This window comes from Leucoraja erinacea, chromosome 6, assembly GCF_028641065.1.
Source record: "Leucoraja erinacea ecotype New England chromosome 6, Leri_hhj_1, whole genome shotgun sequence".
NCBI classification, from domain to species: Eukaryota; Metazoa; Chordata; class Chondrichthyes; order Rajiformes; family Rajidae; genus Leucoraja; species Leucoraja erinaceus.
In genome coordinates, this window is record NC_073382.1 from 3,739,178 (window position 1) to 3,755,685 (window position 16,508).

General features: G+C 45.4%; 1 protein-coding gene across 1 annotated transcript in view; it reads left to right on the forward strand.

Annotated features, from left to right (window-relative positions):
• The window catches only part of oca2 (oculocutaneous albinism II), a 358,288-nt gene that overhangs the window by 51,342 nt on the left and 290,438 nt on the right, over positions 1-16,508 (forward strand). Inside the window, exons 5-6 of the mRNA XM_055636431.1 lie at positions 1,301-1,358; positions 4,056-4,128. Of these exons, the coding sequence (XP_055492406.1) occupies positions 1,301-1,358; positions 4,056-4,128 (131 nt within the window). The remainder of the gene's footprint in view (positions 1-1,300; positions 1,359-4,055; positions 4,129-16,508) is intronic.

A 16,508-nucleotide genomic window follows, 5' to 3' on the forward strand; every position in this document is an offset into this window, starting at 1 on the left:
TGTGGGGGGGTGGGGGTGGGGAGGGAGGGAGGGGGTAACTTTTAAATCTCTCCCTGCACGGGAGACCCGACCTTTTCTTGTCGGGTCTCCGTTGTCGTTGGGGCTGCAACGAGGAGCGGCCTCCAACAGGAGAAGACCGGGGACTCAGGTGCCGATGACTCACCGTCACCGTCGCGGAGCTGGCCGAGTCCGGAGCGGGTGGAGCGGTGGTGGAGCGCTGCTGCTGCTGCGGCCCGACCTCCGGAGATTTGGAGGCTGCAACTGCGGGTCTGGCGGACGGCGGCACCGGGAGCCCGCAGGTCCCTGGAGGGAGACCGCTTTTCAGGGCTCTCGCAACGGCGACTTCTCCCGCCCGAGTTGCGGGGTCGAAGAGCTCCTGGAGCGGGGCCTGACATCACCGCCCCGCGCGGCTTGGAATGGCCACGGGACTCTGCGAATGCACGCCGGGGGCTCTAACATCAAGAACTCGGTGTGCGACCTCGCACCACCCGGCGTGGCTTTAATGGCCGCGGGACAATCGCCATCTCCAGCCGGGGGCTTTGACTTTGACTCTGACATGGGGGGGGGGGGGGAGTGCAGTGGAGAGATAAGTTTTTTTGGCCTTCCATCACAGCGATGTGATGGATGTTTATGTAAATTATGTTGTGTCTTGGGTCTATTTGTTTGTAATGTATGGCTGCAGAAACGGCATTTCGTTTGGACCTCAAGGGGTCCAAATGACAATTAAATTGAATCTTGAATCTTGAATCTTCAATCTTCAATCTTGAATCTTTAAGATCACTTGCAAACTCTCGAAACCTACTTCTGTCACTCTTTAAAATAGTGCACTCTAAAATACAGGCTCCTCGCATTTCGCGCGCGTTTGATTTATGCCTTTGCAAAATAACGTGCTGGTTTGTTTGATACCAAAGCATGATTTACGTGCTCGCATTTTTGGAATAACGCCCTCAAATTTACTACTGACAGTGTAGTTGTGTATATGTTTAAGATACGTGTTTTTGAATTACAGTGCTGCTTTTCTTGCACGTTACCCCCATGTAAAACATGATGTACCTGTGTTACAATCTGCGTTCATCTGTACTACAAATCAGTAAGAGTATGTGCCTGCATTTTCAAGTACTAACCCCCGCATTAAAAAAATGTGACTGTTATAATCTGTGTTCATCTGTACAATGTCAGAGCATTTCAAGGTAGGTACAAACCGTGTTAAATTAAATCAGCATCACTTAAGCTAATAGACTGTTAAAAGTGATTGAGCTTGTCTGTATTTACACCTTTTTTTATTTGTTTCTTTTTGCAGATATATGTTAAGAGTTCTGAAGATTTCCAGCCTCTTCATCTTTGTAGTCATTTGCTCAGTAGGTGCTCTGTGTTCTATTACTTCCCGTAGAGCTAGCTTTACTTAGCTCTCCTTCTTTGTGATTGTCAAGAGTATAACATCGTAACAATGCACAAACACAAGTTAATGAAGCCTACTGGTGCTGGTCTCTGGCAAGCGTGAAGGGCCTGTCCCATCAGCATGCGATTGCATGCGTCTCGCGTGACCAAACGTGGTCGCTTGAGGCGTACTGCCTCGCGGGGCCGGTCCCATGTCGAACCGCTTGTGCGGAGCTGGTCCCGACATCATATTCACCAATCAGCTGGGCAGGAGGCGGGCTGACTGAATTTGGACGTCGCACGCCGTCGGGCGGTGACGTCATCACGCAACACCACGCGCTAGGCGGATGCCGTCAAGGGGCTGCGTACGACGTCAAGATGCTGTGTACGCCATCAAGACGCTGTATACACCCGTTGAGATGCTGCGTACGCCCTCAATGCGCCTGCGGGCCGACAGGCCGTTGGTGCGTGGAATTTTCGGACAGTGCAGGATTTTCGTAGCCCCGCGCGATGTCGGGACCAGCCCCGCACAACTCCATACGCTTCCGCGCTTGGAAGTGGGACCGGCCCCGCGCAGCCGTATGCCTCAAGCGACCACGTTTGGTCGCGCTAGACGCGTGCAATCGCATGCTGGTGGGACAGGCCCTTTACTGGTTGGGAATGCAATAATACTAATTGTATCACTGCAATATTCAATGGTGCTTCTCTGAAATACCTGATGTTTAGTACAACAAAGAGACTACAAGAAAGTATTTAGTTTAGTTTACAGATACAGTGCGGAAAAACAGGCCCTTCAGCCCACCGAGTGTGCGCTGACCAGCGATCCCTGCACACTAACCCCATCCTACACACTAGGGACAGTTTACAAGTTTAAGGGCCTGACCCACGTGGCGATTTTTTTCGGCGACTGCCGGCGCCATATTAGTGTCGCCAAAAGATTTTGACCATTTCAAAATCCAGCAGCGACAAAATAAATTTTGCGGCACTTGAAAAAACACCGAGCGTCATATGCCATCACGCCGCGTATTTTTCGGTGGCCTGATACGTTAGTCAACGATGCCGACAGTCACCGAAAAAATCACCAAGTGGTACCGGCCATTTACCAAGTCAATCAACCGAGAAACCTGTACGCCTTTGGAGTGTGGGGGACAACTGGAGCACCCGGAGAAAACCCAGGCAGGTCGTGGGGAGAACATACAAACTCCATACCGACAGCACCCGTAGGCAGGATCGAACCTATGTCTCTGGCGCCAAATGTCATTGCTTATTATATAGTTCAACAAACAACCGATGGACTGGAGTTCCAGTCACATATATCAGACATTCTACAGATAATTGTTGAACTACACACTAAAGTGTTCCTTTTCTTGCCACTTTAGAAAGTGTCAATTGTGAACGTATTGAGTTTCCACCTCAAACAAAGTGGTTCCTGATTTTCTCGCGCTTTAATATCTGTCAGCCATTGAGTATGAGAGGGCGGGTTAGGTTCCGACCACCTGAGCAGGACTCAGGTACTCCAACACTCAAATGAAAGGTTTCAGAAAGCGTGGGGACCTTTTTTAAATGCATTCCAGACTTTGTAAATGCTTGATCATCAAGCACAGTTTAACAGCTTAACAGTCTACCCATTCATTTATCGTGGATTATTGTTGCGACAGACTGATATTTGCATACGCTCACTGGCAGTGACTGGGGAGGGATTATTTTTGGTATCTCAATTTCTTTTATTGTTGTTGTCTTGTTATATGTTAGCTTAAGTTGGGTTTTTTTTTTCCCCATACACTCTGTCTGTAACAAATAGACAACTTTGCACTTTGTTATGTCCTGAAAACTAAATAAAATAGATTTTGATTAAAAAAAAAAAAAAAAAAAAAGTGGTTCCCTCAGCCACTTTAAAATTAAATAGCTCCCTACCAAAGTGGTGTGAGGCTACTTTGCTTTAGGGGATTTGAGGATCAGATCAAGTAACGTTGTCACTTTCGTATCGAACCATTAAACCAGCTCATCAGAGTAAATGTGGAAGGTCAAAGTCAGGTTAAAACATAAGCAGAAACATTTCGCTTAAGAAGGAACGGCAGATGCTGGAAAATCAAAGGTAGACAAGAATGCTGGAGTTACTCAACGGGCATGGAGCGAAGGAAATAGGCGACGTTTCGGTCTAGTCCCTTTTTCAGAAACAATTCAATTGGTTTAGTATTTGCACGCGTACCTTCAGTTTCAGTTTCAGTTTGGAGAGCAGGACAAATAACTTATCAATGATTTTTAATAACTTGTATGTTCCAAGAAGGTGCCTCCTATATTAGATTGCTATTAAATCTTTTCCCCTTCACCATTAACCTACAGTATGTCCTCTGTTCCTCGATTCACCTACTATGGGCAAGAGACTCGGTGCATCTAACTTGTACAAGAAGTTGGGGGGTTTGTCTGCAAAATTTAAACTCTCCTCTGCAAACAACAATTGATGCTTGGTTAGTTTGTAAGTGTTAAATCTAGATTGATAGATTTTTGATTCAGCCAATGTATTAAGGGATAAGGAGCAGGCACATTACAGAGGAGCTTTGAACTGATTGCATTGCAGAACAGGGCCATGGGGATAAACATGCCAACTCCCTTACCCATGTTCCTCAATCTATGAGTTATAACAGTCTGCAAACAACATCACTTTCTTCTGGTTGCAGATTTTATTTAGCGCTCATCCAGATCATGAGATCCCTCGACGGATGGTCGCTGTTTCGCCATTTGAAAGCACTTGTATCCTTTTCCATTGCAATCATTCACTTACGTCTGTGCTATGTGTAGCCATCTGTTGTGTTAAGAAACCTGTTTGGAAGTGCCTGGGGAAACACACTGCTCACTCGGTCATTTGTCTTTCAGGTTTGCCCTGATTCAGTGGTAGTGAAACGTATCTTACACTGGGTAGGTTTAGAAGTCTTTAAAAACTCCAGCTGCCTAACGCTGGGTGGTGTGGCTGGGGAAAGTCCCCATGGAACGTGAAGCTGAGGAGGAATTTCATGCTCTCTAACACTCGCAAAGTTGAAGCCCGATATTGCGAGGGACTTTCAGCTAAGGTTTAATTCTTTGACGATTTTGTCAGTCTCCCTACCTGCTTCCACTACCTGCAAACTCCGGCAACCACCTGCAACCTCCGGGAACCGCACGGAAACCTTGGGTGGAGAGCAAAGTCTCCAGAGGTTTCCATTCAGGTTTCCCAAGTGGGACAGGGGCTTTAACCTAACATGGTATCTATAACGGTATCTTAAGCAATATCTGTACAGCGATGAATGATAAATACACCAATAAATGCAATGAGTGCAAAACAGCAGGATAGGGGTGGAGTTGGAGGTTGGCCTTAGAGGGGAGGATGCTCCTCACACTGCAGAGCACCCTGGACAATACAGCTCACCCTCTCCATGACACACTGGTCAACCTGAGGAGCACCTTCAGCAACAGACTGGTTCCACCAAGATGCAGCACAGAACGCCACAGGAGATCCTTCTTCCCTGTGGCTATCAAACTGTACAACTCCTCTCCCTTCTGTCGTGGGATAGACTGAGGCCCACTTCCCTCTCCCCTGCGCCTCACACGCCTCCCCCCCTTATTTGTTTTTAAATAGTTACTGAGATAGATAGGACTGTTCCACGGGTTGAGGTCCAAAATGGGGGCAAGACCAATTTGGAGGCAGGAACCTGAATTATAGAGTCTTACAGTGTGGAAACAGGCCCTTCAGTCTAACTTGCCCACACTGGCCAATATGTCCCACCTACACTAGTCCGACCTGCCTGCATTTGGCCCATATCCCTTTAAACCTGTCCTATCCATGTACATGTCTAAATATTTCTTAAACGTCGCGTCCCAGCCGCAACTACCTCCTCTGGCAGCTCGTTCCATACACCTGCCACCCTTTGCATGGAAAAAGTTACCTGTCATGTTCCTATTAAATCTTTCCCCCACCCCCCCTTAAACCTATGTTCTCCGGTTCTCGATTCCGCTACTCTGGGAAAGATACTCTGTGCGTCTAACCGATCTATTTCTCTCATGATTTTATACTGATGAAATTTGATTAAATGACCTTTTCATGTCAAGGACATCTGGCAAGTGGGAGGCTTTTAAAAGTGAGGGAGCAAGAATTCAGGAACAGCATGTGAGGGTGAATGGCAAGGCTGGAAAGCTTAGGGACCATGTATTAGAATAGTTTCAGAAAACGTACAGGAGTAGTCTTGAGGGATATCAGAAGGGTAAAAAGAGGTCATGAGATGGATCTGGCATGCAACCCAATGTACCATACCAAGAAATACTACAGGTGTATTAAGAGTAATAGTGTGGCATGGAGCAAATAGATCCCTTAATGATCAGCATGGCCATCATGTGTGGATCCACAGGAGATGGATGAGATTTTTTTTAACATGTCTCATTTGTTTTTACAGTGGTGAAGATTATGGAAGGTAGGAAATGGATACAAATGAGATGTGGTTACATGTACAGTATATGGAGGTATTAGTGGTCCTAACGCTCATGAGGGTGGATAAATTCCCAAGTCTTGGCCTCCTCTGATACACAAATCTTATGGTAATTTGGGGAAGAAATTGGGGAGACCTTTGCAGAATTTTTTGCATCAACTTCAGCCATAGGTGAAGTTCTGGAAGACTGGAGGGAGGCTCATATGGCACCATTATTTACCCACCCAGAGACCCAGAGAGTTGTGAATCTGTGGAATTCACTGCCACAGAAGACAGTGGAGGCCAATTCACTGGATGCTTTTAAGAAGAGAGTTAGATTTAGCTCTTAGGGCTAAGGGAATCAAGGGATTTGGGGGAGAAAGCCAGAACGAGGTACTGATTTTGGATAGACTCGGCTTCTACTCGCTAGAATTTAGAAGATTGAGGGGGGATCTTATAGAAACTTACAAAATTCTTAAGGGGTTGGACAGGCTAGATGCAGGAAGATTATTCCCGATGTTGGGGAAGTCCAGAACAAGGGGTCACAGTTTAAGAATAAGGGGGAAATCTTTTAGGACCGAGATGAGGAAAACATTTTTCACACAGAGAGTGGTGAATCTGTGGAATTCTCTGCCACAGAAGGTAGTTGAGGCCAGTTTATTGGCTATATTTAAGAGGGAGTTAGATGTGGCCCTTGTGGTTAAAGTATGGAGAGAAGGCAGGTACAGGATACTGAGTTGGATGATCAGCCATGATCATATTGAATGGCGGTGCAGGCTCGAAGGGCCGAATGGCCTACTCCTGCACCTATTTTCTATGTTTCTATGATCAGCCATGATCATATTGAATGGCGGTGCTGGCTTGAAGGGCCAAATGGCCTACTCCTGCACCTATTTTCTATGTTTCTATGATCAGCCATGATCATATTGAATGGCGGTGCTGGCTTGAAGGGCCAAATGGCCTACTCCTGCACCTATTTTCTATGTTTCTAAGGACGGAGAGCAAGGCCAAGTTAGGGATCGGCAGTCCGGTGAACCTGACATCAGTTGTGAGTAAGTTACTGGAGAGGATTAGGACGGACGTGGTCTACCAGTTTTTGCATAGACGAGGACTGATTAGGAACAGTCAGCTTGTATTTGTGCCAAGCAACTTGTGTCTCCCAATTCCGTTAAGAGTTTTTGAAGAGGTAATCAAGAGGATTGATGAGGGCAAGGCAATACACATTGTCCATATGTAGGTATGTTACAAAACCTACCTGAATCGTCATTGGGAATCTGCCCTCAGCCATGGCCGCGATTTTGGCGCTGTTTGGAGGGGGCGGGTTTAAAACGCGATTTTTACTAGGCTGTACTAATCGCACATGTTCAGCCTAGTAAATCATTAATGAAAAATCGCTGCAAAACCCGGTCGCAAAAGGTATTATTAGTTTTATAGGCCTCGATAATATAGTTCTAATAGTTTTAAAATTACTGTTTCATTCCGCAACCTCTCACAGCCCCAGGGTTTTATAAAGCAAACTATTAAAGGTATGTACCTTATTTTTACATTAAATGGGGCATATATATAACCCTGAATATCAAATTATCTATAGCGAGTAGCTCATTTTGGGCTTTTTATATCCCGCAGTATTTTTCTCGGCATTTGAGGGCACTAATCCAGCGCGATGTCAACGTTCTAAACCAGCGCGTTCCACATGAACCCACTAGAAAGCCGATTTAAATGGGCATTTATTTACAGCAATTGAACACTAAATTCCTTCCATTTGGCCTATAAATTAATGTAAATTAGATATAAAAATCATGTTATATTGTGAATTATTTGTGAATAATCTTTGGACATTTAGGCTATTTAAAAATGTTAATCTTTCCTTAAGAAATGGGCTTTTGACAATCCAAGATCACAGCTTTTTTGTAATGTCCATTGAAAATCAATAGGGAACAAGATGCTAATTTCCGAGTATGAAAATGGTCATAACTTTTTTAATACTTGAGATATGAAAGTGAATTTGGTGTCAAATTAAACTTATTGTTATGCTTTATCTGATGGGATAAATTGCAGACTTGATTTTTTAAATCTCAAAATTTTGTAACATTGCTACCATATGGACTTTAGCCAGGCCTTTGACAAAGTCTCACATGGTAGACTCGTCTCGAAGGTTAGATTGCATGGGATCCAGAGAGTGCTAACTAACAATACATTAGTGAGGCTGCATTTGGAGTGTATGTACAGTTTGGGTTAACTTACTACAGGCAAGATGTCATTACCTGCCTGGAAACAGCCCCTTCAGCCCATCAAGCCATCAAGCATACATTTATCTTAATCCCATTTTGTTCTCCCCATAGTCTCATCAACTCCTCTAGATTCTATCCCTCACCTGGGATCAATTTACAGTGGCCACTTAGTCCATCAAGTCAAACCATTCGTCTTTGGAATGTGAGGGGAAATTGAAGAAACATCGAAACATAGAAATTAGGTGCAGGAGTAGGCCATTCGGCCCTTCGAGCCTGCACCGCCATTCAATATGATCATCCAACTCAGTATCCCGTACCTGCCTTCTCTCCAAACCCTCTGATCCCCTTAGCCACAAGGGCCACATCTAACTCCCTCTTAAATATAGCCAATGAACTGGCCTCGACTACCCTCTGTGGCAGAGAGTTCCAGAGATTCACCACTCACTGTGTGAAAAAAGTTCTTCTCATCTCGGTTTTAAAGGATTTCCTCCTTATCCTTAAGCTGTGACCCCTTGTCTTGGACTTCCCTAACATCGGGAGCAATCTTCCTGCATCTAGCCTGTCCAACCCCTTAAGAATTTTGTAAGTTTCTATAAGATCCCCTCTCAATCTCCTAAATTCTAGAGAGTATAAACCAAGTCTAATCCAGTCTTTCTTCATAAGACAGTCCTGACATCCCAGGAATCAGTCTGGTGAACCTTCTCTGCACTCCCTCTATGGCAATAATGTCCTTCCTCAGATTTGGAGACCAAAAATGTACGCAATACTCCAGGTGTGGTCTCACCAAGACCATGTACAACTGCAGTAGAACCTCCCTGCTCCTATACTCAAATCCTTTTGCTATGAAAGCTAACATACCATTTGCTTTCTTCACTGCCTGCTGCACCTGCATGCCTACTTTCAATGACTGGTGTACCATGACACCCAGGTCTCGCTGCATCTCCCCTTTTCCTAGTCGGCCACCATTTAGACAAGTCTGCTTTGCTGTTTTTTCCACCAAAATGGATAACCTCACATTTATCCACATTATACTGCATCTGCCAAACATTTGCCCACTCACCCAGCCTATCCAAGTCACCTTGCAGTCTCTGCAGGGAACTGGGAAACATTTGCCCAAACTCACACAGACTACACAAGGTCAAGTCACTACTGCAGTCTCTGCAGGGGGAACTGAGGAGGTAGAAGCCCACTGACCATGGAGAACATGCAAACTCCACACATGGAGGAAAGGCACACAAGTGCCCCACCATCCCCTCAGATCAGATATGGGTCTACAGTACGAGCTGTGAAGCAGAGCTCTCCCGATATTTTATCGCCGTGCTGGGGGGAGGTAGTTGGCAGGCAGGTAGTAGCCAAGCTAAAGAAGCTGACCATGGGTTCGGCAACGGATCCTGGTAGGAGGTTGCAGTCCATGGTTGGTGTGGTCTTGATGCAAGCCTGGGCGACTCAAAATGGAGGACAGGCAGTTTTCCATGCAGCACGTCCCCCATACTCCGCGTCGGTAAGGATCGATCCAAAGGAACAGCAGGTTTCCATTACAGTTTGTGGGCACCAGCACCCCCCTCGCAGGATGACCTTTTAAATATCACCTTCATATTTGCCACCACTACCACCCCTGGCCGTGCATTGCAGGCACCCACCACATACTGTAAACAAACTTGCCCCGCACATCTCCTTGAAACTTTGTTCCTCTCACCTTAACACTGTGCCCTCTGGTTTTGGTCCACTAATTTGAGGGAGGACATTCTTGCTATTGAGGGAGTGCAGCGTAGGTTTACAAAGTTAATTCCCGGAATGGCGGGACTGTCATATGCTGAGAGAATGGAGCAGCTGGGCTTGTACACTCTGGAGTTTAGAAGGATGAGAGGGTATCTTATTGAAACATATAAGATTGTTAAGGGTTTGGACACGCTGGAGTCAGGAAACATGTTCCCAATGTTGGGCGAGTCCAGAACCAGGGGCCAAAATTTAAAAATAAGGGGTAAGCCATTTAGAACGGAGATGAGGAAACACTTTTTCTCACAGAGAGTTGTGAGTCTGTGGAATTCTCTGCCTCGGAGGGCGGTGGAGGCCAGTTCTCTAGATACTTACAAGAGAGGGCTCTTAAAGATAGTGGAGTCAGGGGATATGGGGAGAAGGCAGGAACGGGGTACTGATTGAGGATGATTAGCCATGATAACATTGAATGGCGGTGCTGGCTCGAAGGGTCGAATGGCCTCCTCGTGCACCTATTATCTATTGTCTATTCTCTATTGTCTATTAAGGGCTCCGGATTTTCTTGAGGTTTGCTCCAGGAGCATTTTCCATGGCTGGATATGGCCACAAGGCAGTGGAGGTTTTAAATCCGAGTTTTCCCTCTCCTAGATGGACTGCCTTCCCAGGCGGACAAGCCCCAACTGCAGGTACAACTATCACAGTGTTTATGAAACATTTGAGCAGGTACATGGATAGGTTAGATTTAGAGGGATGTGGGCCAAACACAAGTTGGTGGGACTGGTGTACTTGGGGCATGTTGGTCAACATGAGTAAGTTGGGCCGAAGGACCTATTTCCGAGCTGTATGACTCTTTGTCATGTGCGTTCCATCGCACGATGTAGTCATGTGTCACTGCAGTGAATAGAATTCCTAATGGGGTCCACTGTTTCAACTGAGTTGCATAGATATTAAATTTTTTTTAAAAAGGTCGTAAGTGATGGGAGTAGAATTAGGCCATTTGGCCCATCAGGTCTACGTCATTCAATCATGGCTGATTTATCTCTCCCTCCTAACCCCATTCTCCTGCCTTCTCCCAGCAACCTCTGACACCCATACTAATCAAGAATCTATCTCCACTGACTTGGCCTCCATAGCCTTCTGTGGCAAAGAATTCCATCACCAGCTGACTAAATACATTTCTCCCCATCTCCTTCCTAAAATAACGCCCTTTATTTCTGAGGCTAGGACCTAGGCCTAGACTCCCACTAGTGGAAACATCCTCTCCATATCCACTCTATCCAAGCCTTCACTACTCTGCACAGTTCAAAGAGGTCCCCCCTCCCCCCCCCCCCCCCCCCCCCCCCCCCCCCCCCCCCCCCCCCCACCCCCCCCCCCAATTCTGTCTTTGAAATGACTGAAAGACTGCAAATGTTCAAATAGCATGCAGGAACACTTTGCCTAAACTGCAGTTCGTTGTTTGAAATTCTTTTTTTTTAATTGGGATTTGCAAACAATTTAAATCTTCCACTGCCTATCTTTTGAGCAGTTATATTGAGGAAGCTGAAATTAATTGCACAAGGTGAGTATTTAAGAAAAAAATCTATACTTGGCTGCATCGACCTTTACAAAACCTTTGGGAAAATAATCCATAAATAAGATGTTAGATTTCTCTCTGGGGGCCATGATTGCACTGCTCAATGCCCCTAGCTGTGATGCCCGGGGAACACAGTGTGTGTTAATTAAGCACCTGTAATGTTGATGGGCTGTGAGCCAGATTTGAAACCCTTTAAGAATCGCTGAAATCGGTTATTTTTTTGTTCTGAATGCCATGCAGAAGTTGCTTCTTATTAATGTTTTCTGCAGTTTGCTGATGTTACTGTATTGATTTTAATAGTAATACCTTGTAAAGGGGAGGCCACTATCAGCTGTAATCCGACTGGCTTGCATATGGTGTTGATAGGACTGAGATTCATTGAATAATGGAGCACGGTGGCGCAACGGTAGAGTTGCTGCCTTACAGCGCCAGAGACCCGGGTTCGATCCTGGCTACGGGCGCTGTCTGTACGGAGTATGCACATTCTCCCCGTGACCTGCATGGGATTTCTCTGAGATAGAAACATAGAAACATAGAAATTAGGTGCAGGAGTAGGCCATTCGGCCCTTCGAGCCTGCACCGCCATTCAATATGATCATGGCTGATCATCCAACTCAGTATCCCGTACCTGCCTTCTCTCCATACCCCCTAATCCCCTTAGCCACAAGGGCCACATCTAACTCCCTCTTAAATATAGCCAATGAATTGGCCTCAACTACCCTCTGTGGCAGAGAGTTCCAGAGATTCACCACTCTCTGTGTGAAAAAAGTTCTTCTCATCTCGGTTTTAAAGGATTTCCCCCTTATCCTTAAGCTGTGACCCCTTGTCCTGGACTTCCCCAACATCGGGAACAATCTTCCTGCATCTAGCCTGTCCAACCCCTTAAGAATTTTGTAAGTTTCTATAAGATCCCCTCTCAATCTCCTAAATTCTAGAGAGTATAAACCAAGTCTATCCAGTCTTTCTTCATAAGACAGTCCTGACATCCCAGGAATCAGTCTGGTGAACCGTCTCTGCACTTCCTCTATGGCAATAATGTCCTTCCTCAGATTTGGAGACCAAAACTGTACGCAATACTCCAGGTGTGGTCTCACCAAGACCCTGTACAACTGCAGTAGAACCTCCCTGCTCCTATACTCACATCCTTTTGCAATGAAAGCCAACATACCATTCGCTTTCTTTACTGCCTGCTGCACCTGCATGCCTACCTTCGGGAAGAAGATCTTCGGCTTCCTCCCACATTCCAAAGACGTACAGGTTTGTAGGCTTTGGCGTGCTGTAGTTGTGAATTGTCCCTAGTGTGTATCGAATAGTGTTAATGTGCGGGGTTCGCTGGACTGTGCGGACTCGGTGGGCACCTCGAAACTAAACTAAAAACACAGAAGCAGGCCATTCAGCTTGCTGTTTCTGGGTCAGCTGTGTGAACGCCTTATCTAGTTGCACCACTTTGCCCTTGACTGGTAGTACTCCAAAATGTTGTCCTTAAAGAAGTTGTCCAACTCATTTTGAAAGTTAAATCGAAATCTGCTTCCACTACTCCTTTGGCAAACCATTCTAAATCATAACTACTCACTGTGGGAAAAAAAATCTGAATGCAATACATTTGACCATTCTGGAAACAGCGCATCATTATATCTATCTATCTGACTATGGAGTTCACCCCAACTTGGGGTTGAGTGGTGCCACCTGCTTCATGATGTCCTGCCACTCTCTTTCATCCGCAGCTAGCGTGCTAGCTCTGACCAGAGAGTTGAACTAGTATAATCTGCGGCTGAAACCCTGGTGCTGTGGTGGTTGGCCACTCATCATGATGCAGTTTTACTCATAAAGGGCCTGTCCCACTGTACGAGGTAATTCAAGAGTTCTCCTGAGTTCTCCCCTGAGTCGAGCTCGTGTAATGTACATAGCGGGTACGTAGGAGCTCGTACGAGTAAAAAGTAACCATTTTATTTCATCACAAATATTTTTTTACTCGTGGCCATTTTTCACAGTGTTGAAAAAACGTCACGAATTTACCGGATTTCCCGAGTACCTACCGTTACTTATACGAGCCGCTACAAGACATCCGCGAGCTCCTACGTACCCGCTTACATTACACAAGCTTGAATCAGGGGAGAACTCGGGAGAACTCTTGAATTATCTTGTACAGTGGGACAGGCCCTTAAGTAAGCTAGGCGGATGAACAATATTATTCATCACCATTATACAGTGTATTCAGAAAGTATTCAGACCCCTTCACTTTTTCCACATTTTGTTACGTTACAGCCTTATTCTAAAATGGATTAAATTCATTTTTTTTATCAGCAATCTACACACAATAGCCCACAATAAAAATGTGAAAACAGGTGTTTAGACATTTTTGCAAAATAATTAAAAATAAATAACTGAAATATCACATTTACATAAGTATTCAGACCCTTTACTCAGTACTATATTGACGCACCTTTGGCAGTGATTACAACCTCAAGTCTTCTTGGGTATCACGCTACAAGCTTGGCACACCTGTATTTGTGTAATTTATCCCATTCTTCTCTGCAGATCCTCTCAAGCTCTGTCAGGTTGGATGGGGAGCGTCGATGCAGAGCTATTTTCAGGTCCCTCCAGAGATGTTCGATCGGGTTCAAGTCCGGGCTCTGGCCGGGCCACTTACGGACATTCACAGACTTGTCACAAAGCCACTCCTGCATTGTCTTGGACGTGAGCTTTAGGTCGTTGTCCTGTTGGAAGGTGAACGTCTGCCCCAGTCCGAGGTCCTGAATGCTCTGGAGCAGGTTTGCATCAAGGACCTCTCTATACTTTGCTCCGTTCATCTTTACCTCGATCCTGACTGCTCTCCCAGTTCCTACCGCTGAAAAACATCCCCACAGCATGATACTGCCACCACCATGCTTCACCGTAGATATGGTATTGGCCAGGTGATGAGCGGTGCCTGTTTTCCTTCAGACGTGACACTTGGATTTCAGGCAAAAGAGTTCAATCTTGGTTTCATCAGGCCTGGGAATCTTGTTTAGGTGCCTTTTGGCAAACTCCAAGCGGGCTGTCATGTGCCTTTAACTGAGGAGTGGCTTCTGTCTGGCCACTACAATAAAGGCCTGATTGGTGCAGTGCTGCAGATATAGTTGTCCTTCTGGAAGTTTCTCCCATCTCCACAGAGGAACTCTGGAGCTCTGTCAAAGTGACCATCGGGTTTTTGGTCACCTCCCTGAATATGTTAGTAAGTCTCTATCCTAAGGCCCTTCTCCCCCGATTGCTCAGTTTGGCCAGGCTCTATGAAGAGTCCTGGTGGTTTCAAAGTTCTATTTATGAATGACGGAGGTCACTGTGCTCTTCGGGACCTGCAATGCTCCAAAAAATGTTTTATACCCTTCCCCAGATCTGTGTCTCAACACAATCCTGTCTCGGAGGTCTACAGCCAATTCCTTCATCTTCATGGCTTGTTTTTTGCTCTGACATGCACTGTCAACTGTGGGACCTTATATAGACAGGTGTGTGCCTTTCCAAATCATGTCCAATCAATTTAATTTACCACTTGTAGACTCCTATCAAGTTGAAGAAACATCTCCATGATAATCAATGGAAACACGATGCACCAAAGCTCAATTTTGAGAGTCACAGCAAAGGGTCTGAATACTTACGTAAATGTGATATTTCAGTTATTTATTTTTAATTATTTTGCAATAATTACTAAACACCTGTTTTCGCTTTTATATTATGAGGTATCGTGCGTAGATTGATGATAAAAAAAAAATGACTGTAACCAATTTTAGAATAAGGCTGTAATGTAACAAAATGTGGAAAAAGTGGTTGGAATACTTTCTCAATGCCCTGTATATCCCACCAAAATCTTCATGACTTTGATCCCTCTCTCCTTGCCTGAAAACCTAATTTCTTTCCTGCCTCAGACTCATCACTTATAGACTGTTTAAACATCGCAATTGTCATACAGAATAGTGAAAGGCCTGGATAGAGTAGATGTGGAGAGAATGATTCTACCAGTGGGAAGAGTCTAGGACCAGAGGCCACAGCCCCAGAATAAAAGGACGTACCTTTAGAAGGAAGATGACGAGGATTTTCTCTTGTCAAAGACGGTGGTGAATCTGTGGAATTCATTGCCGCAGAAGGCTGTGGAGTCTAAGTCAGTGGATATTTTTCAGGTGGAGATTGACAGATTCTTGATTAGTAACGTTGTCAGGGGTTATGGGGGAGAAGGCAGGAGAATGAGGTCAGAGGGAAAAATGGGTGATTGAATGGCGGTGTTGACTTGATGGGCCAAATGGCCCGATTCTGCTCCTATTACTCATATGTATTGATAATGGAACAATGAAATTCTTTCTTGCAGCAGCTTGACAAGCCGGTAAATGCAACACACACAGATAATGTATAATGAACACAAAAAATCAATAATACAATACTAACACAAAAGAAACAGTTCTAAGCCTCAATAGAAATATGCTTCAAATGCATCATTCGATTGGTGGCAAAATCTTTATGTCTGACATTGAACTATTCAGCCCTGCAATATCGCACCCCATCTTCTAAATCTATCCTGACTTTGGCCTGGCATGATCCTATCCTTCCACTCTGCCACTCCAAATTTGTGAAGTTCATTTATGTCCTTTTGTGCATTAACCAGCATCTGTAGTTCTTTGTGTCTCCATTATCTTAATGGTGTTTGCTTACGAAATCACTGAACTTTTTTTAACAATCTTGGCCCTCTTGTCTTCGAATTCGTTGGCAATGGGAGTATCTTCGCTCATTTTTCCAGCTGCATTTGCTAATGCCCCTGTCCCACTTAGGAAACCTGAACGGAAACCTCTGGAGACTTTGCGACCCACCCAAGGTTTCCGTGCGGTTCCCGGAGGTTTTTGTCAGTCTCCCTACCTGCTTCCACTACCTGCAACCTCCGGCAACCACCTGCAACCTCCGGGAACCGCATGGAAACCTTGGGTGGGGCGCAAAGTCTCCAGAGGTTTCCATTCAGGTTTCCTAAGTGGGACAGGGGCATAAGAATACACATCAGGTTTTGTGTTAGCCTTCAGTTTGACTGCCAGGTCAGGTCGGGAGGAGTTCCCCCTTGCCACGGGTGCCATGTAATCCCGTGCTACCTGCTCCATGGCCGGATAGTTGGCCACTAAACCGTCTCTGCCACCTGCTTTGCCAGATGAGGAGGGGGTT